General features: G+C 38.9%; 1 protein-coding gene across 3 annotated transcripts in view; it reads left to right on the forward strand.

The window, feature by feature from the left end:
* Positions 1-22,595, forward strand: part of LOC147167356 (SLIT-ROBO Rho GTPase-activating protein 3-like) — a 34,600-nt gene extending 12,005 nt beyond the window's left edge. The window contains exons 3-22 of one of the 3 annotated variants that reach the window (XM_086086683.1): positions 2,639-2,801; positions 5,606-5,668; positions 9,513-9,704; positions 9,955-10,083; positions 10,163-10,384; positions 10,488-10,589; positions 11,790-11,987; positions 12,060-12,144; positions 12,783-12,810; positions 13,810-13,912; positions 14,809-14,869; positions 15,671-15,748; positions 15,975-16,109; positions 17,159-17,264; positions 17,340-17,567; positions 18,341-18,414; positions 18,512-18,692; positions 18,833-18,976; positions 20,150-20,423; positions 20,529-22,595. In XM_086086683.1, the coding sequence (XP_085942809.1) occupies positions 2,639-2,801; positions 5,606-5,668; positions 9,513-9,704; positions 9,955-10,083; positions 10,163-10,384; positions 10,488-10,589; positions 11,790-11,987; positions 12,060-12,144; positions 12,783-12,810; positions 13,810-13,912; positions 14,809-14,869; positions 15,671-15,748; positions 15,975-16,109; positions 17,159-17,264; positions 17,340-17,567; positions 18,341-18,414; positions 18,512-18,692; positions 18,833-18,976; positions 20,150-20,423; positions 20,529-21,002 (3,040 nt within the window). In that variant the 3' untranslated portion in view covers positions 21,003-22,595. Of the gene's footprint in view, positions 1-2,638; positions 2,802-5,605; positions 5,669-9,512; positions 9,705-9,954; positions 10,084-10,162; positions 10,385-10,487; positions 10,590-11,789; positions 12,145-12,782; positions 12,811-13,809; positions 13,913-14,551; positions 14,583-14,808; positions 14,870-15,670; positions 15,749-15,974; positions 16,110-17,158; positions 17,265-17,339; positions 17,568-18,340; positions 18,415-18,511; positions 18,693-18,832; positions 18,977-20,149; positions 20,424-20,528 lie in introns of all 3 variants that reach the window. The other 2 variants (XM_086086685.1, XM_086086684.1) reach the window with 2 other exon arrangements.

Consider the following 22,595-nt stretch of genomic DNA (forward strand, 5'->3'; position numbering starts at 1 on the left):
ATAGAGTTAATTTCCATAATGTGTTAGTTTTGCAGCATAATTAATTTGATTAATCCAATTAACGCGTTAAAATGACAGTCCCAAAAAATTATTAGAAGAGAAGAAACAAGCTCAGGGCTCCCACTATTTACAAATCAGCGAAATGGTGAGTTGTATAGTCAATTATTTGTATTTATTTATTTCTATGCTGGCCTGTTTATATGTCTTTGCTTTAATCAAGGAAAGTTCAGCATGTAGAAATGACTTCCCTTTAGTAGTTCACATCAAATAATGAATGTTTGCACTATTTTTGCTTTCCTTTAGTTGAGTGCTGTTTTCCTGACCTGCAAAACCTTGATCATGAATTTGACTTCTTCTCGTTCTTATTGAGGAGCAGCCAACAGCCAAAAGAATGTACAGTTAATCTCCCGGCATCCAGTGTCAAGGATCAAACTCGTGCTTGGCTTTGAAAGAAAAGCCCGCTGAGAGGGCGGCTTCACCTTTATACTGCACTGGAATGAAAAGAGAATAACAAAAAGATGCTAATGCTCAGCAACCGACGCTGTATCTTTTACGTAAACATGTTTTTAATTGGCTCGTGTTTTGTTTGTTTTAAATGCAACTAACCATAACGGATAATGTTGTTCTCAGCTCCTGTTTCCTCGCAAGTGTCAAGAAGAATATTGTTTTCCAGAGGTTTGCGTATCTGACGTCACATTGTACTTCTTTAGACAGCAAATCGTTGAGATTGAATCAACAGTGCCTCTGCTGGTTGCATCCAAGTAGTGCAGTTGGTTTTACCTTAATCATCACCAATCAACAATACATTCCACCTTACAGACCAAATTAACATCGATAACTCAGTGATTAGAAATAATTAATAAATAAACAATTGCTCAGCATTTTAATCTAATTTAAAATGTTTTATGTGTGACACTGACGAATGAAAAACTGCCATAAATAAACACACCTTCTGAAAACAACAGGAAAAGATGCTGAGCTTCTCTGTGTGAATTTGAGAAATGAAAAAAGCCAAACGAGTTGGACGAGAATGATCAAAGATGTTAAATGACGTGGCAGAAAAACAAGGAAGATTATTTTCAAATAAATGAGGCGAGCTCCAAAAATAAACACTGCGCTTCTGATTTGTCGTTTCATTTCAAAGAGTTAAGATACTAAATCCAGACATAGCATAATAATAGTACACATCTTCAATGTTTGATCCATCTTGCTATTAGTACAGTATATGATTGTATTGAACATTGATAGTTAGGAGTGTGAGAAAAAAATCTAATCTAATAAGAATCGCGATTCAGAATCGATTTTAAATGTCCGAAAATCGATTTTATTTCAATTATTTTATACTTATTGGTTTGTGTGTGCCTTTATTGGGAGTGCTGTTAATGTTGTACCCGATTTGGCCACTTAGGGGGGCAGTGTGGTTCCACGCGGTCTAATGCACTGTTAAGTTGTAGCCACATTAGAGAGTAGAAGGAATAAGTCCCGATCAAGTTATTCCAATAAAAGTAGTTTTTTTGCAGCGTGGAGCTGTTCTTTTGAGTGATAAAAGTGCCGCGAGTAGCGCGCTAATTAGCATTAGCGAGTCAGACTGGAGTAGATCATTACGATTTCTTGAACATCTATAAATTGAAGCAAAAATCATTGTCAATCAAATCATTTTGAATCAAAAATCGTCCCTAATTGAAAATTGATTCTGAATCGAATCGCACACCCAAAAATCGGAATCGAATTGAATCGTGAGACATTCAAAGATTCCCACCCCTATTGATAGTTGATGACTGAGCGAGTATAATTTAAACAACTAGTGTTGACTAAACACCCAATATTGTGCCGATATTCCTTTAAGAAACACAGCAGAGGGACAAAAGGCACCTGGAGCAACAAACTAAGTAATAGTATTTGCAAAATTGAAAATCCAAATCCAAAACAATAGTCGTCCAAACAGTAAAAAAATAAAAATTGGATCCGATTTTTGGGCATTGTTCACCGATTTGGCCATCAGCAAAATGTCTTAACAGGCTTGGTGATAAGAGTCTTTGTCGGTTTCATAACAGTGTCTCAGTCACAACAGTTTGACGGTGGAAAAACAGCTGAATCTTCCCTCAAGACAAAAGAAGATAAACAAACTCTTCGGTGTGAACGTAATTGAACTCACATGCTCCCTCGAGCAATTGAGGCAAGAGAAGCCCGCATGCTGGCTGGCTGTGTGCGTGTTTGCGTGTGCATGTGTGCGTTTGTCTATCTTTGTGGGGACCAAATCAAATTCACAACCTTTCAGAAGAGGATTTTGAGATGGGAACGAGAGATACCAACATTTAGGGGAGTGTTTGTTCAAACTATTGTTTTAGGATTAATGATGGGTGCTTCATGGAATGTATTATGGCCTCATGACATTTTGGATATTTCATTATTGTTAGTTTTTTAATTTGTTTTGATTTTTTTTTATTCCGTTAGTTAGTGTTTCTTTTATTAGTTAAAAAATGCTTCATTTTAGTTTATTTTTTATTAGTTTTAGTATGAGTTTTTTTTTTTTTTTTTTTTTTAAATAATAAATCAGAGTCAAATAAATCATAAGTACATTCAAGCTTGGGTGTTTCCGCCATGAACTGCTCATGTGGTCTTGCTGTGATCGTTTCAGGAAGGACCAAAATCTGCTGTCCACTATCAACTGCTGGTACTTGGTCCTGGACCAGACCCGGCGGGAGAGCAGGGACCATGCTACGCTCAGTGACATCTACAACAACAACGTCATTGTCCGTCTGACACACGTGGGCGATGATGTCCTCAGACTTTTCAAAAAGGTCAGCTTTGGAATGAAACGGATGAAGGCGTGCGAGCCGGACTGATCATACGTAACATGTATGGTCACAGGTCGTCATTACAAATTCATGACTGAGATGTCATGACAAAAATATGATTCTTGTTGTCACAGGACGTGGTTTATTATTTGATCGGTATCAGTCAGCTAATAAATATTGGATTTTAAAAATGTCCATCATTTCTAAAGTGAAGAATAAAATATTTTATTGACTTGCTTGATTTGAACCACTGCTGACTTACTGACGTATAAAGGTTATCTTGTTGGGATACCTTTATTTAAATGAAAATAAAGACAAGTTGGAGGCGCTCTTTTTATCTCGAGACTCGGTATCGAAAAGTATTTAATGGGATACTTGACTCATTGAGTCAATTCCAACAGCAAGAAGATAATATTTTGTCTATAATTAATGTGATAGCTTCATTATTTTTCATGAACAATTCATTGATTGTTCCATACCGGACCATTTGTGTCGTTTTCGGATGTGGATACAGAGACCACACTAATCCATTAGTTATACAACTAAAAACTTTCAAATGTAATGAATTGATGGAGTTTTACCGCCTTAAATAATGTATAAAGCCCATGATGAAATTTTTATCAGTCAATATACAAATCAAGTATAAAAAAATATAAAAAAAAGAGAAAGTGAGTACAAATTAAGAGGAACAAACATTTTTTCCAAACTTAAATATAGAACAAAACACAAATAACGATTTTCAACTCAAGGTGTCATTTTGTGGAACAATCTGGATTGTAAAAAAAAATTAAATAAAATCGTCTCAGTCTATCTGTATTTTTTTTTATGTATAAAAGCACAATTACTGGAAATTATTTACTGTATAGCACAAGGACATGCTAATATTATTTTATAGAATTGTTACATTGAAAGTGTCATTTTGTGTTGATTTTGTGTGTGTGTGTGTGTTGATCAGGGGCAGACAAAACAAGTTTTGCTTCTTTCTGTCCCCTTTCATTTCTTTTTTTTAAAGAGTGAAATAAATTTGAATTGAATTGAAAAAAAGAGTACCTTTTACAAAAACTATTATTTCCGCTGAAGATGACATCACATGTGCTGAGGAAATAGGTAACGACCAATTATGGCTCAGTTTGTTGACCAAACCCAGAAAACTGGTGAACCGTCATTGGCCGTTACCTATTACCTCAGCGCAGGTGATGTCATCTTCAGTCAACAGCAAGTGGAAAAATGTGTTTTTAAAAGTATTAATTGTTCATGAATAGTAATGAGGTCATCAAAAATAATTCTGGACAAAATATTAACTTTTTACTGCAGAATATGGATCGAGTCAAGTATCCCTTTTATAAACAAATTACTTGAACTTTTGTACAAAAGAACATGATCTGGACATTTCTATTTTGAATATATATATATATATATATATATATATATATATATATATATATATATATATATATATATATATATATATAAAAATTGGGGGGGGGGATATTGTTCATATAGTGATAATTTTACAGAAATTAATTTTTTGCACCACTCGCAATCTCGTACTGCACATTCTGATCAACTTTGAATTTAGAACATGAGTTCAGTCCCATCATAAAAATGGTCTTTATTTATATGATACATTTTGCTCATAAATTGTGATCTTGTGTAAGAATCTCATTCATAATTTCATCACAATTGGGTATTTGTCTAACATCGGTTACGCTCTCATAGCAGATGTGCATAATATGCGCTTTGTGTAAAGATAGGAAAGTGGCTGTGGTTCAAGGGTTGTGATGGATATTCTGTCCAAGCGATGTGAAATCACTATCGCTCGACAGCAGAAGGAATGGAGCAAAATTTATGCCCTCTTGGGGGTTCTGCGGTGTCACGATGGCAGCCGTGATGCGTTGGCCATCAGCCAGCCGGCACAAAGAGAGGCGTTATGACACAGCCTGCAGAAGGTCTTTAGTTTAGCGCAAATGGAGAAGTTCTTCAAAACAAAAAGCACGTTACGGTGCTGTTTCATTGCTAATATATTGCACATGTGGGACTGGAATGACTTGGGTGTTTATTGGAGAAGGCATGGAGCGAATGTGCTGACGTTGAGATTTTTTGGAAACACAAGGTTGTTGTTTTTGACAGTGGTCTTTTGGGAGGTAGCACAGACGTGAACTTCACAGAGTCCCTCACCTTTGAACCCTCTCTTCCTCGGGGCCTGTTAGCAATGCCAGGAGGACATGTCTGGTTCATCACAGCCCCTGAGCAACAATATCTTAAGCTTTTTAAATTATAATAATTGCCTCTCAATTAGATTTGTTGATGCAAAATTGGGTTCGGTTTAAGCCGGCCCACCAAGCATTTACATGCTCACCAATCCTGTTGCATCTGTTGCAGTAATTAAGCTTTTTTTTTTTGTCCGGATAAAAAAAAGTATTTATTAATTTTCCGATTTATATCATTATACAATTAGTTAAGTGTAATTGAAAAAATAATTTTTTTTTTCCAAAATCGAGCAGCTCTACACTGATGTGCATCTAGTTGAAATTAATTTATTATTGTTGAAAAATAGAAAAATTCTACACACTGTTAATTTAAATATCAGGTTAATAATTGTAAAAGTAACAATTGTACATGTTTGATTAAAAAGTTCAAATTGAAGTCTTTTGAATAATTTATGAATTATTTTTATTTAAAAAAAAAAGCTTAAACAAATGAGTAAAAAATGCATATCATAATGTAACATTGACATATCTAGCCAAATGTATCTTGACCACAAGTTTGTCCACCTGTGTACTTATGTCTACTAATATCTTTTACAGAGCAAAGACATCGGGGTGCAGATGCATGAGGAGCTTGTGAAAGTCACCACTGAGCTCTACACAGTAAGTCACACAAATATTATTGTCCTTTTTTTTTTTTTTTAAATGTCCATAACAGGTTGTCTGGCCTAGCTTGCGCGTTAGCTGGCAGTCTCTCGCCCGCCGCTCCATCCGACCTCCTCTCGATTGTCAAACCACAACCTGCGAAACAGCTGGCCGGCTTGACACCGCACACGGCAGACTTGCTTGATCAGCAGTTCATCCTCTAACTTCTCCTGAGGTCGCACACATTTGCATTCATCTATTGTGAATTTCTCCCTGGGGTGGAGAGGAGAGTGGCTGTTGTTTCTCGTAGCGGCGAAAACGAGCAGCTGCTGAAGGTCGGACACATCTGTTAGTTGGGAAAGGTTTATGCGTGCGTTCAGAAGACTCCAATACCATTCGCACGCCGAGCGCATGTATGTATGCACATTGTATGCACACGTGCGTTCGTTTGCAAAACAGGTCTGTGTGGTAAATAGAAAACAGCTGTGTCGGGTGCTTCTTTGTTTGGCTGAGGAGAATTATGCCATCGGATATATGCGCTTGTGCAGCACTAAGTACCTTGTATTGGCGGTTACATACTGTAATATATTCGACTTTTAAAGGTCAATTGATGTTGGTCAACCTCCCAAAATGTTCATATTTCAATCCCGTCAGAGATCAACAACCACTTTGCCTTCTGCTCGTTTCATGCTAATTGGAAACGCCATAGATGAAGCCTTTAAGTGATGAATTTTGAACACAAACACTGCAGCAGCACATGTAGACAGACAATATAACAATTCTCACATGTGTACTTATGTTCTTTATCCTCAGGGGGGAAACTTGCAGTATTTGTAAAACTCCTCTGTGTCTGCATGACTGTATTATGCTGCCCCATGTGGCCAAATTATGAACACTTAGAAGAAACTACGATAAATTAAGCAGGATGTACAAACGGTTTAATTCTTTACATTTTATTTTATTTAGGGGTGTCAAAATGAGTGCGTTTGTTTTGAGTTTATTTAAAGTTCCTTTAACGAACGGCACAACATTTTTTAACGCGCGATTACTTGGAAAGCCTGCAATGGGGGAATTCCAGTCGCAACTCAGCAGACACGGCCACGTCAAAATTTAGCGGTAATGAATTTAATAATAATGCATATATTTGTGGAGACTCGGGTCAAGTTGTATTTTACAATTTTTAAAATATGCAGAATTTCACAAGTTACTTCATGTTAAAGATTAGATAGCTCTTAATATGAAAAGAAAAATGAACTGAGCTGTCACCAATGTCTGACAAATGCAATTATGCCACCTAGTGGCAGGAAAACCACCTTAACACAAATCAATATCACACTAGTTTTTTTTACAATACATTTCTTTAATTTTAACTCAACTTTATGAATTATTATGAAATTATTGTATCAATATAAGATGCAGCTATATTTCTATTAGTTCCACATTATTTCCACCTTTTTGTTAACAAGAGTATGAAAAATGAGAAAAACAATTATTGTGCATTTACAGCAGAAATAAAATTTGCGACCAATCGCGAGTTAACTATTGAAGTCAAACTTTAATTGCCTGACACCCCAAATTTAATTACTACTAAAGTGTATCCATCATCCAGGGGATAGCGAAATATCATTTTGCATATAATTTATGCCTATTGAAATACATGAGGGGGTGAATGTGAATTCAACAAAAAAATTACCTATGGGAAAAAGGTGACCAAAAATCTAGAAAATAAATCTGTGGCAAGACTACGTTTGATTTGAGTTGCAATCGTTTTGATTTATGAGCATCATCACGAAACAAATTTGACTCATATCTCAAGGCATCACTATATTATATAAGTGTCCGTCCTTGGGTTTGGGTTGTAATTGACTTTTATAACATTTTAATGCTTAGTGTGCGTGGAGTTTTGAGTGCTAAAAGGCAAGAAAGTCATCCAAAATTGATGTGGAGGCAAAACCAACGGTTCTCGCAAAGCATACCGTACGAAACATCTACAACACTTCTTGAATGAAATATGTATTTGTTTCTTGCATATTCTATCAATTACATGCTTGCAGATCCTTCACTGGAATCTTCAACATTGCGATGGTTTATTCGCGCAATCAGTCCGGACAAAGTCATTGGCGTGTAGCTCACATTCAAATTGCAAACCTTGGGTGCGGCATATGTGATATCCGCTATTGATCGCCGGATGGTTCCTTTTGCTATTTGGTTTGCTATTGGGAGCGCTGCTTGCTGTCACTACGAAAGGCCCTTTCCTGCCTTGTTAATCGATCGGACTGTCCTTTTAGTGCATCGCTTACGGGCTGGGTTGCTAGGAAACCCCATTTGGGAGCGAGTGAGGCTGAGGCAGATTCAGTTTGTGGTTGTTTATTCAGTTTAGCGTGACTCTCTTGAAAGAAAGCATTGTTGATTTTAAGATTGAGGGTTGAGGGGTTTACTATGATAAGTATAACAACGTATAAAAAGACACTGTACTGTATTTGTAAGCACTGCATTGTAAGGTTTGTTTTTGGTTTGGTATTCAAAGGTGAAGACAAACAGGCAAACAGAGAGATACGAGCACATTAGAAAAGACACACCCAGCTCAAAGCCTCCAGTTCAGCAAGATGATTAAGTTACACTCCCTGGTGTGATGAATGGTAGCAGAAGAAAATGCATCACGCAGATAAACATGTAGTGTTGAATGTACTCAATGGGATACGCTTTTTCAGATGTAAACCACCTTTTCTCGTGTGGTCTTTATATAGTTATTTATGTCCAACCTAAGATTTGCATCATTTATTTAGATCTTTTTTCCCCCTCATTTATTATGATACATTTTAATTAATATTATTTAATAAGATAAATTATTTTATTAAATAATATTACTTAAAATTATTTTAAATAATTGACATTTATATATTATAAAATTTAAATGTCCCAAAATCGATTTTATTTAAATTATTTTATACTGTCTTCCCTTTGTTTGTTGTGTGCCTTTATTGGGAGCGCTGTTCATGTTGTACCCGATTTGGTCACTTGGGGGCAGTGTGGTTCCACGTGGTCTGATACACTGTTAAGTTGTAGCCACATTAGCAAGTAGAAGGAAAAAGTCACGATCAAGTTATTCCAATAAAAGTTGTTTTTTTGCAGCGTGGAGCCGTTCTTTTGAGTGATAAAAGTGCCGCGAGTAGCGCGCTAATTAGCATTAGCGAGTCAGACTGGAGTAAATCATTACAAATCCTTCAACATCTATAAATTGAAGCAAAAATCATTGTCAATCAAATCATTTTGAATCAAAAATCGGAATTAAATCGAATCGTGAGACATTCAAAAATTCCCATATATATATATATATATATATATTTTTTATTATTATTATTATTTTAATTCATATTAATATGTATTTATTTTCTTATGCAACCGTCCCTGACTTTTGATCCAGGAGTTGAACTTTTTCAGTCATCCATCCATTTCCTATGATTGTCCTCATTAGGGCCATATGTAGAGATAGACTCGTATGTCTTTTTCAGAGCCGATACTAATGATTAAAAGGTTAAATGAAAACTTAAACAGGTCAACCGCTCCCTATTGTTTTCTACGATAAATAAAGTTGTACCAAATTTCTAAATATCTGGAATGTTTAATTTTCAATTTCATTTCAAACAAAATCAGAAGGCGCAGAGAGTTCCCAGGGTCAGCAGCACCTCTTATAAAGTTAACTGAAAATGTATATAACTAATAAATTAACTAGGTTTAGTTCAATTCTGCATTGTTGTGAAATATGTTGCTTCTGAAGGTACCTTGGGTATTTTTCTCATAGCAACCCTTTCATCGAACATATAATAGGACATCGTGTGTGTGTGTGTGTGTGTCGTGCCAGGTGATGAAGACGTACCACATGTACCACACGGAGAGCATCAGCGCCGAGGGCAAGCTGAAGGAGGCCGAGAAGCAAGAAGAGAAGCACATCGGCAAGGCCAACGACATCAGCGCCGCCTTGATGCGATACGGTCACGACGAACGGCCGCAGCGACGGAGCTCTGTCAAGAAGATGGAGAAAATGAAAGAGAAGGTATGTCTTCTGATGGACTTATTTGTAGAATAAGACTCTGTATGTTGTAAATTGACTTTATTACCAGGTTTGATATGAAAATAATTTGAACAGTTAGATTTCCCTAAATAAATTCCTTGATCCTCTTCAAAATGCCACATTGCTGCCCAATTGTGTCGAACCGGCTGACAATAGCATAAGCTGCACTGACTTTTTAAAATTTATTTGTATTTTATCTCCATGCATTCATGTATGTTTCTCTTTCTCATAGAGACAAGCCAAGTATTTTGAAAACAAACTCAAGTGCACAAAGGCCCGCAATGATTATCTTCTCAACCTGACAGCCACTAATGCCTTGGTGGCGAAATACTATATCCACGATGTGTCCGATATGATAGATGTAAGTACAACCCCTCGGAGGATAAACACTCACTCAGTGAGTACAGTAATATGGATTATGTTTAACTTCCTGTTCACAGTGTTGTGAAATGGGATACCATGCCAGCTTGACACGGACCCTGAGAACCTACCTGTCGGCCGAATATAGCCTGGAGACGTCTCGACACGAGGGTTTGGACGTTCTCGAGGGAGCCGTGGACGCCATGGACCTCCGAGGAGATAAGCACAAGTTCATGGACGCGCACAGTCAGATGTTCTGTCCTCCGGCACGCTTTGACTATCAGCCGCACATGGGGGACGAGGTGAGCGGGAGATAGCCAGCTCGTTTCAAGGTTTATTTTGAGTTCCTTGCGCGCACCTTATCAAGTCATCACAGCAGAGTTTGCGTCCTGCTTTCCTTGCCAGGTGTGCCAGGTGAGCGCGCAACAGCCTGTCCAGACGGAACTCTTGATGCGATACCAGCAGCTTCAGACTCGCCTGGCAACGCTCAAGATAGAAAATGAAGAGGTGACATGTTCGTTTCACAAATCTCTTACTGGGTTACTTTACATACAAATAACGGCATGTGCCAGTTTAAGTTCAGCCTACATAGCACCAAAAAGCATGAAGTCAAATAACCAGCCGAGCCGGTTTTGACAATTTCCTGCAACACAGATTTTAAGCATCAGCACTGTGTGTAGGATATTAAATGTCTTATCAAAAAACATCAGGCCTAAAGCCAACAAATGTAATAAAACAGGAGGATGACTTCAAAATGTATATCTGCTGCTCTGTATGAAGTTTCCTGAGAGATTATTTGACCTACCACATTATAAGAAGCTACGGCTAGTGTCTGAAATGTTAAACTTAGCAAAGAAACAATAAGAAGTGCTTTAAACCTGAAATAAGGACCATATGATTACTAATTCTGTATACTAATATACATGTATTACACATTTAATAATATGTGTGAAGGCCTCAGTCTTCATACAATTAAAATACGTAGTTAGGGTAACACATTGTTCAGCTACTGCTAGCTTATTTTAGCTACCACGTTAAACATGGAGCTACAGCTAGTGTGTAAAATGCTAAGCTTAGCCAAAAAAAACCCACTAAGAACTGCTTTAAACCTGAAACAAGGACCGCATATGCTTACTAATTCTCTCTACCAATATAATACACATTAAATAACATTTGTGAAGGCCTCAGTCTAAAATAGAAATATGTAGCTAGGGTAGCACATTGTTCAACTACTGCTAGCTAGCATGGCCACAGCAGGAATAAAATAACCACAAGCCTAAATGTCCAATAATAATAATAATAATATTTTAATGTCCAATATCTGAGAAAAACTTACTCTGTTTTAAAAGTTGTTTGAAAGCATACTTGCTTACCAGGCCAGAATCATTCTGATTATGCTACTTTAAGTCTTTTTACTAGTTTCTGGTACCACTCAGTGGTAGAAAAATAAATAATTGTTAGCAGAAAAACATTCAAATTTGTCTGTATGATTGCTTTGTAATATGCTTTCTTTTTTTCTATTCTATAGTGAAGTGTTTTTGTTCTTTTAGCATTGGTTTGATACACGTCCTCTGAAAAAGATGTTTAAAGATGCCAAAAAATAGTTCAAACATTTTATCAGGATGCTTCTGTTTGTACTTAATAGATTAGAAATATTTGATCGTGTATTTAGCTACTAGTAAATACATGCGTGTGTGTTTATGTCAGGTGAGGAAGACTCTGGACGCCACAATGCAGACCCTTCAGGACATGCTAACAGTGGAGGACTTCGACGTGTCCGACGCCTTCCAGCACAGTCAGTCGACAGAGTCGGTAAAGTCAGCCTCATCTGACTCCTACATGAGCAAGGTCAACATCTCTAAGAGACGAGCCAATCAGCAGGACACGGAGGGTTTCTACTTCACAGTGAGTTCTGATAAACTTGAATTATTGCAAAATATTTTTTTTTACAATCACTTTCCCTTTTTCTTCCTGCAGAAATACAAAGAGTACCTGAACGGCAGCAACCTTATAATCAAACTCCAAGCTAAACATGACCTTCTGAAGCAGACACTGGGAGAAGGTGAGTCTTACGAAATGCATAGAAGTGAAGCTCCTACACTTAAAAACAGGGTGGACAACGACAGGGTGGACATTTTTGGCTAATGTTAGCCAAAAATGAACACAATTTGGACCTTTGCTTAGCAACGTCATTCAGTTAGCATGCTGTGTCCTGTTTAACAATTAGGTTTCAAATTTGCGAAAGGTTATTGTATCCATTGATGCTGATCACATTAAGTATAAATAATTATTCTGCTATTATCTACTTCTTCAGCTTCTATTTAAGAGAGAGAAAATACTTATCAGAATGTCACAGTGTTATAAAATCATCCCCCTTTAAAGCAACACCCCAGAAGTTGCTCCTGGATATGCTTGCACTCTGCAGAAGAGAGCATTCAGCCTATCCGAGGAACTTCGGGGGGCTCTTGTAACCGTTACCGGGGCGACGGCTGAATGGCTGCTGCTTGGCAGCGTGACAAATGCAGCCATGGTACTCGCCCCATTGAGTGCGCCTGAATAGATGCCTGTTTTCTCATAACACCCCTTTCCGTCTCCATCTGGAAGCCTCACAATTTTTGGGGCTGGCTTTCAACTAACTGTACCATTTGGAAAAAGCAGCCCATACTAATTTAGTGCCTTTTGTGCTCTGTTTCCTTGTAGGGGAGAGGGCTGAATATGGAACAACAAGGTAAGATGTCCGGTGACAAGTGAATGAATAAAGTAGGCAATGGGCACCGACGTTTAAAATCCTTTCATTGGTGTCCCTGGAGGCAAAAATGAGAACTCGCTGTGGGAATGGGAATGTCAATGTTAGCTAAAGACTTGGAGAGTCTTCTCTTGAAGGTTTTACATTGTTATCATTACAAGATCAAATACACTATTACGGAATCTTATTACACTGAACGTGTGTCTTGGCTTTTCTGTTACTTTTATAAAGTCGTTAAAACGTCATTGAGTCTTGTTTGTGGTGAATCCCTATATTTTATTACAGTAGTTCTCTGTTGACAGGTCAAATGTTTTTACACACAAGTCGGAAACAATAAAACCACAAATTAGCCGCCAGACACGCTAACCTTTTTGGGGTTTTTTTAGAATAAATTGACCAAGCTAAGCTACAACAGCTACATCCCCAGTCGTGCTAAGCTAAATGCTAAGGCTAGCTGCGGTGAGAGTTGTTTCATACGCTGCATTCCAGAAAACTAGGATATTGGAAATTCTCTGCCTCCGACTAGGAAAAAATTTGTTTAATGTTGTTCCTACTTGGAGAGCAGTTAACTTTGATTTTTTTTTAATTCAAGACATAGAAATAGGCTTTACTGGTGAACAAAATGAATATATCGACGCCTTCTTAATTAGAAATAATTGCCAATTGTCATTTTTTCAGATTTTTTTTAGGAAACAAAAAGTTTAACCATTTGTATCATGAGGAGATGATTTAGGCAAATCAAAATGACTTAGGCAATTATTTTTACAGTGTGACAATATGAGAAAATAAACATGAGTTGACCGAGAGGAGTCAAATCAAGGCTGGAGAGATCAGAACACTGTGGGGCAGATGTGATATTTGTAAACTACTACAGTCTAGCGAGTGCATTATTATTATTATTATTATTATTATTATTATTATTATTATTATTATTATTATTATTATTAATTGTCATACCAACCGTGCACCCCCTCTCCCCAGGCCCCCCATACTTCCCCCTAAACCCCAGAGAATGCGGAAGTCTAGACCTCGCTCCATTTTTAGGCGTAAGCTGTTTAACGGCAATATGGAGGCCTTCATCCAGGTACGAGCCCATTATGCGCTCTTTGTCTCTTGGTGAGCTGCGCTATCTCGTTGGTGGTCCTTCTGGGTTGTTGTCCCCCCTCCCCACCCCCGCCCTTACCTTTTGGCCACTCTTTTACCCAAACGTTTGGCTCGCTCACGCTCTGGCTCTCCTCTTGCTTGGATTCCCGTCCCCTGCCGTCCTCTCATTAAGTCCGACGCCGGCAAGCCGAGCAAACGCCGGGCTGCAGTTTGCTTTTAATGCTCTCGTCCCACTAGGCTCGGACAAAATTGAGTCCACTGGCTCCATAGATATGCCAGTTGACTGTGCAGCAGCCGTGTTAGACTGTTTAAATAAACACATGGCGAGCAGAGTCTGCATCTGTCCTGCTGTTTTGGTATGTCCTCAGTCCAAATCATAAATTTGCAGCTTAGTGCTAACGAAAGCAGCTGCAGGCTTTGGATCGTATTCTCTCATTCTGAGTTCCGCCAAGCCCGTGTCCTCGCGTCTCGCACCCCCACAAGGCACTGAATCGACGCTTTGGCATTTCCAGACCTCTTTTGTTTTCTCTCTCTGTGAGATCTGTCTTCCTCACTAACTTGTTTGTGGTTGTTGTCGCCTCTCTTCCGCTGTCTACGTGCCTTACTGCTCTCTGCCCAGGGGAAGACGGAATGTCCGAACCAGGACTCAGGTACTCTATCCTACAGCTGGGTGGCATCACCATTTTGCTACATTTCTGGGTCTCTGTTCTGTTGGGGCTCCTTTATGTGTACATACTGTAATAATAACATTCATTGCATTTCATAGTCTTATGTAGCTGTAACATTTGATTTGATAAAAAAAAAAAAAAATGCATTTTTGATTTATTCGATGTATTAATTGTTCATCTGCCTATAAAAATTTGAATGTGACTGCAGGACTCGGGGCAGCCCATACCAGTGGTGGTTGAGAGCTGCGTCCGATACATCAATCTCTATGGTAGGTTGCCATGTTTTCTAGGGGTGTCAAAATTAGAGTGTTCATTTTGAGTTCATTTCAAATTCCTTTAAAGCCACTCATTTCTTAAACTTGCAATTAATGACCGCCCCTTAGTTGGAAATCCTGTACTGGGGGAATTCTATTCGCAACACAGCAGACACGTCCATGTCAAAATTTTGCAGTGATAAATATATTACATATTTGTGAAGACTGGGGTCAAGTTGTATTTTACATTTTTAAAAATGTGCAGAATTTCACAAGTTACTTCATGTTAAAGATTAGATAGCACTTAATAAGAAAATAAAAATGCACTGAGCTGTCACAAATGCCTTACAAATCCAATTATGCCATCTAGTGGCAGAAAAATAACCAACACAAATCAATATCACACTTTTTTACAGTATATTATCGTTTTAATTTTAACTTAATGGTATGAATTATTATGAAATTACTTTATCAATGACTAAAAGATGCAGCTTTAAAAAAATCACTTTTATGTTAACAAGAATATGAAAACTTTTAAATATTTTATTGTACATTTAGAAGAGATATCAAATGTGTGATTAATTGTGAGTTAACTATTGTCGTGCGATTAATTACGATTTAAAAAATGTAATCGCCTGACACCTCTAGTTCTTGAGTGTGTTTTTGCACAAAAAAATTATAAAATTGTCTGCAAAAGGGCCGAGAAATGATGTCCAAATCTCTTGAAAATATAATAATTTGAAAAACAAGAAATAAGATGATATTTTGTCCATCATTTTGAATGTACTCCAATAGATTTTTTTTTTTTTCCCACAGGTCTTCAGCAGCAAGGTATATTTCGAGTTCCGGGATCCCAAGTGGAAGTCAACGACATTAAAAATGCATTTGAAAGAGGTCAGTGCTGGTCTTCTCGTCCATCGCGACTGTCGAGATTGCATTCTGTCCACCTCAAAAACCACACGTCTCTCAAGTGTAAAGCAAGAAAGAGCCCCACTTGTAACGCAATAATGCATGTAGAATCCTGTGTAGATGTATCAAGCATTAGATCTTGCCGTAATTATAAATATGCAGGAACGTTCCACACACAATCCTAATGCTTGTCGTTTGTTTGTGTCTACAGGAGAAGATCCCCTGGTGGACGATCAGTCGGATCATGACATCAACTCTGTGGCCGGCGTTCTTAAACTCTATTTCAGGGGTTTGGAGAAGCCGCTGTTCCCTCAGGAGCGTTTCCTTGACCTCATATCCACTACGAGTGAGTCATCTTCCGGGAAAATTGTCAAACGTGAAGCTTTTACTCTCTTTGGGGAAGCCACTCGTTTGTTTGTTTAAATGTTCTTAAAGTGTCTCCGTGTAACAATTTTGCCAAAAATATATATTTTTTCACAGCTCAGTATTGTTCATTCGGTAATCTTACCGATTCAACATGTCATCATTGGTCTTTTTTTTTTTTTTTTTTTTTAAGAATACCAAAAACATCTTTTCAAATAGCCTTTTTATTTGACTATTTATGACTGAAACATATTCTAATTAGTAGATTAGCACCTTAGCTGTTTACAATGGGTACACAATGGGCCAATAGTTTTCAGACTTTGGGTTCGAACTTCCCACCCTCTGTCTGCGGATGTGACGTCATGTGCGCGTTGTCTATATGAAGAAGGGAAAATGGAGTTTCCTTTTTCGGCCACAGGTGGCAGTAGCAATTCAAAATTCAATTTTCTGCGTCCAGTAGCTTTAGAGTGGCTTATGTTGTCTTTCAAAGATTGGAAGTTTTTTTTTGTTGCAGTTTTTGCTCATAATATTCAGTTTTAGATAACTTTATTGACTCCACCAATCACAACCCATCCAAGAAACATGCAAAACAATAATGACCAACAGGGGGAGACAGAACGGGAAGCCTGGAGTCTCTTGGATGAAAGAAAAATAAAATTAGAAAACTTATGGTAGGGATAGGGGGAAACAAGGCTCAAGTTCTGTCCCTTAAAAGGGGGGCACAGTATGAACCTGCAAAAAAACTCATCACATAAAACAACAATACACAAGTCATTGCTGTCCATTTGTGTCCAATTTGAGCAAATTCAGATCAAACTAATCAACATTCCAGATCTGATCTCTAGCAGCAATTCGAACGTATAAAGCTTTATATTACGAAAATCCAAATTTATATTGCGGTGTATATAGGAATATGTCAGATCTAGAATGAATGTGCTCCCTTTTTTTAGTTGATCGTCCAGTTGTCCACTCATTTATGAAGCAGGTGACAAAGACTAAGTGGAGCTGACTTTTCTCACTGATATATTTCAGAGATGGACTTTGGTTCCGATCGAGCTCATCACCTTCAGCAGATTGTTGCCGCCCTCCACCAGCCCGTAGTCATCGTCATGAGATACCTGTTCGCCTTTCTAAATCAGTAAGTCTCCTCACAGCAAGCGTCCTCCGCTGCGTGACAGCTCTGCGGTGGCGCTAATTGCCTCTGCCCGTCCAGTTTATCCCAGTACAGTGACGAAAACATGATGGACCCTTACAACCTGGCTATTTGCTTCGGCCCCACACTGATGCCCATACCGGAGGACCAGGATCCCGTGGCTTGCCAGGCGCACGTTAACGAGGTCATTAAGACCATCATCATCCACCATGAAGCCATATTCCCGGCCCAGCGTGAGTTGGAGGGACCTGTGTATGAGAAATGCATGGCTGGAGGCGAGGAATACTGGTGAGTTGAAGGCAAAGTGTCCAGCATGGGGCAATTAATTATATAATGCTTAAATCCACATGAAATTGCATCAAGATTTATAGAAATCCAAGATGAGTTAATACTACTTTTGAGTAGTCACCGATATCATGTACTGATACCACCAGCACTTTTGATATAAAAAAAAAAACCTCCCCAAAAAAACTGACAGATCATTTTAAAGAAAAATCTATAACATCCCATAGCATTTTCCCATAAAATTGCATACAATTTTCAATTTTTCTCATTTCTGTTTTTAGTTCCTAATTGTAAAAAGGCCACAACACAAAGGCGTTTTTGTTTTCTGTTTTTACAAGTACGATAAATGCTCCTAATCACTGCAAAGCCTGAAAGTCTTAAATTGAAGCCATAATCCTAAAAATTACACTTAATCCTTATATCTGCCATTCAAAGGCTTTCCAAATGCCACAGACACACGTACTTAACAAATTTGTAATTCGTGTTTTGCATTTTTGGCATACCACCAACAAAACATTCAAAATGTGTTGTCTTTTTTTTTTCCATATTCAACATATTGAGGTATATATTATTGAGTCCCTGACAGGCATTTCTAATGGTATTTTTTGGTGATAGAAAAATATGAAAATTAATTATTAAAAATTATTCTTAAATTCTATCTTAGCCTTACATTTTCATAACGAATGCTGAATTAAATTTCAAGATTTACAGTCATTTCAAATATGGTTGTTTGCCTTCATCTATACATTATTTGATTACCTCTCTGGTCCGCACAGCGAGAGCCCACACAGTGACGCCGGTGCTCTTGATGAAGTAGACAACGGAACCGGACCCAACACCAGTGATGACGGTAAGCCGCAGTTGTGTCCGACGTATACTTCAGAATATCGTTCATGAGATTATGATTAACTCCGTTTTGGTCGACCTTCTTTTTTTGGGGCGGGCAGAGCTGGAGCAGATCGAAGCCATCGCGAAGTTTGACTATGTGGGTCGAACTCCCAGGGAGCTTTCCTTCAAGAAAGGAGCCTCGCTGTTACTTTACCTGCGAGCTTCTGAGGACTGGTGGGAGGGTCGACATAATGGCGTGGACGGCCTCATCCCACACCAGTATATTGTGGTACAGGACATGTATGTAAAATGATTTTTGCTTTATTTAATCCGCTATGAGAAAAAGGCATCTGCGGTACACCTTAAATCACTCATCACAGTTAATAATGTAACAAAAGGCTCATGTGCTTAATAGTAAAAATCATATTGAACTGGAACAGGGATGATGCTTTCTCGGAAAGCATTCAGAGGACGGACAGCGAGAGCAGCAGTGGATACCACGAAGACCGATCGCTGTCCAGACATGAGCACCAGTCTTTATCTGAACACCCTCTGGAACGCCGCTACGGGCCACCAATAGCAAAGTGAGTTAGAATTACAATTAGAAAGTTTGTGACTAAAGCGGAGTACAAACGCATACTGAGTTTTAATATCTTAAAATGGAAGTCAACCTTGAACATTTCGTGACAATAATATGTTATATGTATCTCACTAGTCTAAACATGACATTCTGATTATTATTACATTCGTGCAAAATCCATCTCGGAGGACGGCCATTTTGCCACTTGCTATTGACTGAAGATAACATCACAGTTGCTCAGGGCTCAGCCAACAACCAATCACAGCTCAGCTTTAGAAAACAGGTGAGCTGTTGGTTGTTACCTGAGACCTGAGCAACATTGATGGCATCTTCAGTCGACAGCAAGTGGCAAAATGGCCGCCCCCTGAGATGGATAAAAAAAAATGTCTGGATTTTCCTGCTTAAACTCATATTCCACATATGTAATATTAACTCATTCACTGCCAATGACGGCTATAGACGTCCAAAAAAATAAAAAAAATAAAAAATAAATATATATATATATATATATGAACTATTTCTATTAGTTAAAAAAAAATATCCCACTTTTGTCAACTAATGTATGAAAACCTAGAAATTTTTTATTGCACATTTAGAACAGACATAACATTTGTGATTAATTGTGAGTTAACTACTGAAGTCATGCGATCAATTACAAATTTCCCTAATTTTTTTAATATATTTTTCTTCTGTTTTTTTAAATCGTGTCAGGCGATTAACATTTTGAATATTAATTAATCGCTTGACTTCAATAGCTAGCTCACGATTAATCACAAATGTTCTAAATGTACAATAAATAAAAAATCTAGGTTTTCATACGCTTGTTAACAAAAGTGGAAAAAAAAGTTAAACTGATAGAAATAGTTCAAATGAATTTTTGACGTCTATAGCCGTCAATGGCAGTGAATGAGTTAATCAGAATGTCATGTTTAGACTTGAGGTCACATAGAAGGAAGAAAATATGAAGTATAGTATGTGTTTACTTCTCTTATGTGTGACTAGAAGGAGCTAGGCTAGCTGCTAGCGCCACTGCGTTTGTAAATAATGTCATATAACATTTATGATTGGTTCTCCAAACAAATCCACGATTTCCTCATTACACGCCCCACACAAAATAACAAGATCATCTTTTGGACACATTTAATAATCAGTCTGATTTTTACACGCACCCTTCTAGGGCTAGATTGCGGTCAGATGGACCGCCGCTTCTGCGTCACAGGAACGGCGACGGCCACAGCCCCACCAGACCCGCCGACGGGCCCCCGAGGGTGGCGCCTCGGCCCTGCAGCCCTCACAAAATAGCTGCGAGCAGGGGCCCGACAGACAGCCCGGAGAAGCGGCGACTCGCCACCTTTGGGGCCGGCGGACAACCTCAGCGGTCGTCCCCCGGCACCACTCGGCACGCCAAGGTGGGAGACCACAAAGCCCTGGAGGCGGAAGCGCTCGATGAGGTGAGTGGTGATGGATGCTGACGGATTTTACTACTTTCCATGCTTGATTACTTGCTCAGCACATCCTGCTGGCATCCGTTTCTAAATATTTGCATTATTTGTCAGGACATAGAGAAAACAATGAACACAGCCCTCCATGAGCTATGTGAGCTGGAGCGACAGAATGTTGCCAAACATGCTCCCGATGTTGTCCTGGACACGCTGGAACCTCTCAAACACCCCGGCGGCGGCGGCGGCGGCCAGGACGTCCCCGGAAGCCCCCTGCACACCATGGTCATCAGAGATCCCGAGGCGGCCCAGCGGCGGAGCAGCAGCAGCTCCACCTCTGAAACCATGACCACGTTCAAACCCGCCCTGGCGGTGCGCAGGCCCAACGCGCCCGTCAGACCGCCGCCCGTCAGACCGGTCCGGCCGGCTCCCGTGCTCACGCAGGGCCAGGGGCCGCACCGTTCCAGCAGCTCCAGTTCGTCTGGTCTGGGCAGTCCGGGCATGACTCCCACTGACAGGGTTTTCCCCAAAGCTCCTTCCCCTTCACCGTCCACTTCATCCTCCTCCTCAGACAAACAGGGTAACGTCTAGTAGCGGCGGTCAGACACAAATCAAGAATTGCTAAATAGCGTCTGATTGCCTTCACTCTACCTAAACGGCACTAAATCTGTAGTTGGTCACTCCCAATTGCTGGTTCTTATCAAATCTCCTTCCACACCTTGACTTAAACAGTCAATAATACACTTACTTACCCTACCATAGATGCTGAATTTAAAATGGATGCACTGGAAAATCCTTTTGTTCACCAATAATATGGACCGTGACTTTTTTTAGGGTACAAATATGTTGAGAGCTGGTACATTTCTGTCCTTGCCCGTGTGAGGCAAAGAAGTAGCACACCACTTGGTTGTCTGTTAAACCTTTCTTAAACTCAATGTACTGATTAAAATAATAAAGGCAGCCAAGTGTGAGGCTCAACAGAACATCTGCACGGTGTAATGAAGATGGCTGCAACTGCCAACTAGCAACGAGCTTGCTGTGATACATTTGAATTGTGGCTCCCTCTAGTGGTAGTCATAAATATTTAACTGGTATCTCCATATGGATGGCAGCTGAATAGAATTTTACACACACAATTAAAAAAAAAAGTGCTACATTTATAGAGCAGACTTCTTTAACGCCTAGTAACTAAACACAGATGTCATCCAATTAAAAAAAAATAAAAATAAAGCATTTGCTATCTCTCAAGGGGAGTTGCTTCTACACCCGTACTGTAAATCGTCAAATTGTGGCCTCACATTTAGTAGATGTGCTTCAATTAGTCCCACCTGAAGACGTGAACGCCTCTCCCTAAATAAAGAGTAGCTGTCAGATCAGCTCACGAACTACCTTGACACCTAGCATAGCACGCAACGCTAGCATAAATAAAAGATGCTAGCATGAATTAAACGTAAAAAAACATAAATTCCACCGGCCACTATTTGAGTAAATACTGTACAGTATATAAATGTGATTGGATGTCACTTCAATATATATTGTCTCGATTTCAGCATCTGAAGCACAAAAGTGACTTTACACCAGTTCTAGCATCTCAGCTAACAGTAAGACATGTTAGCATCGGTTGCCTGCTACCGTTGAAACCGTCATATTTGGATGGACTGACCAAGCACAATCAAAACTTTGTGTGTGTTTGCTTAAGTCATATCATGGAAACATCTCAAGGACATTGGCACTTTGTAAAGTCATTCCTGTAACGTTTACATGAAGAAAATAGCAAAAATCGTATATCAATACAGTAAAACAAATCAACAAAACTAGTCGATTTCCTGCAACGAACTAATGCACTTAAAAACACTTGCAGGAACTGCGCTGCATCCGTGTTGTTGATTTTGTACTAGAAACTTGATACTAGCGCATCAAATGAAGCTTGGGCCCCAACCGGTCTCTTTTAGATGAGCTCGTTTACGCTCTGTGGTCTTCGGCGTCCATCTCATCGGGATGATCAATATATCTTGTGTAACAGGTACGTTGGATGGAATGCACACATGCTGTTAAAGTGATGGCTTGTACAAATAACAATGTATGATAGGAACAGGATATATTATCATCTCTAGTCTGTAGATTTTTGTAACTCTTATCCTTGCACAAGCATTAATTAAAGAATACATCGGGGGGGAATTGTCA

Source organism: Leptonotus elevatus, chromosome 10 (assembly GCF_054856555.1).
Source record: "Leptonotus elevatus isolate MCC_2025b chromosome 10, RoL_Lele_1.0, whole genome shotgun sequence".
NCBI lineage: Eukaryota > Metazoa > Chordata > Actinopteri > Syngnathiformes > Syngnathidae > Leptonotus > Leptonotus elevatus.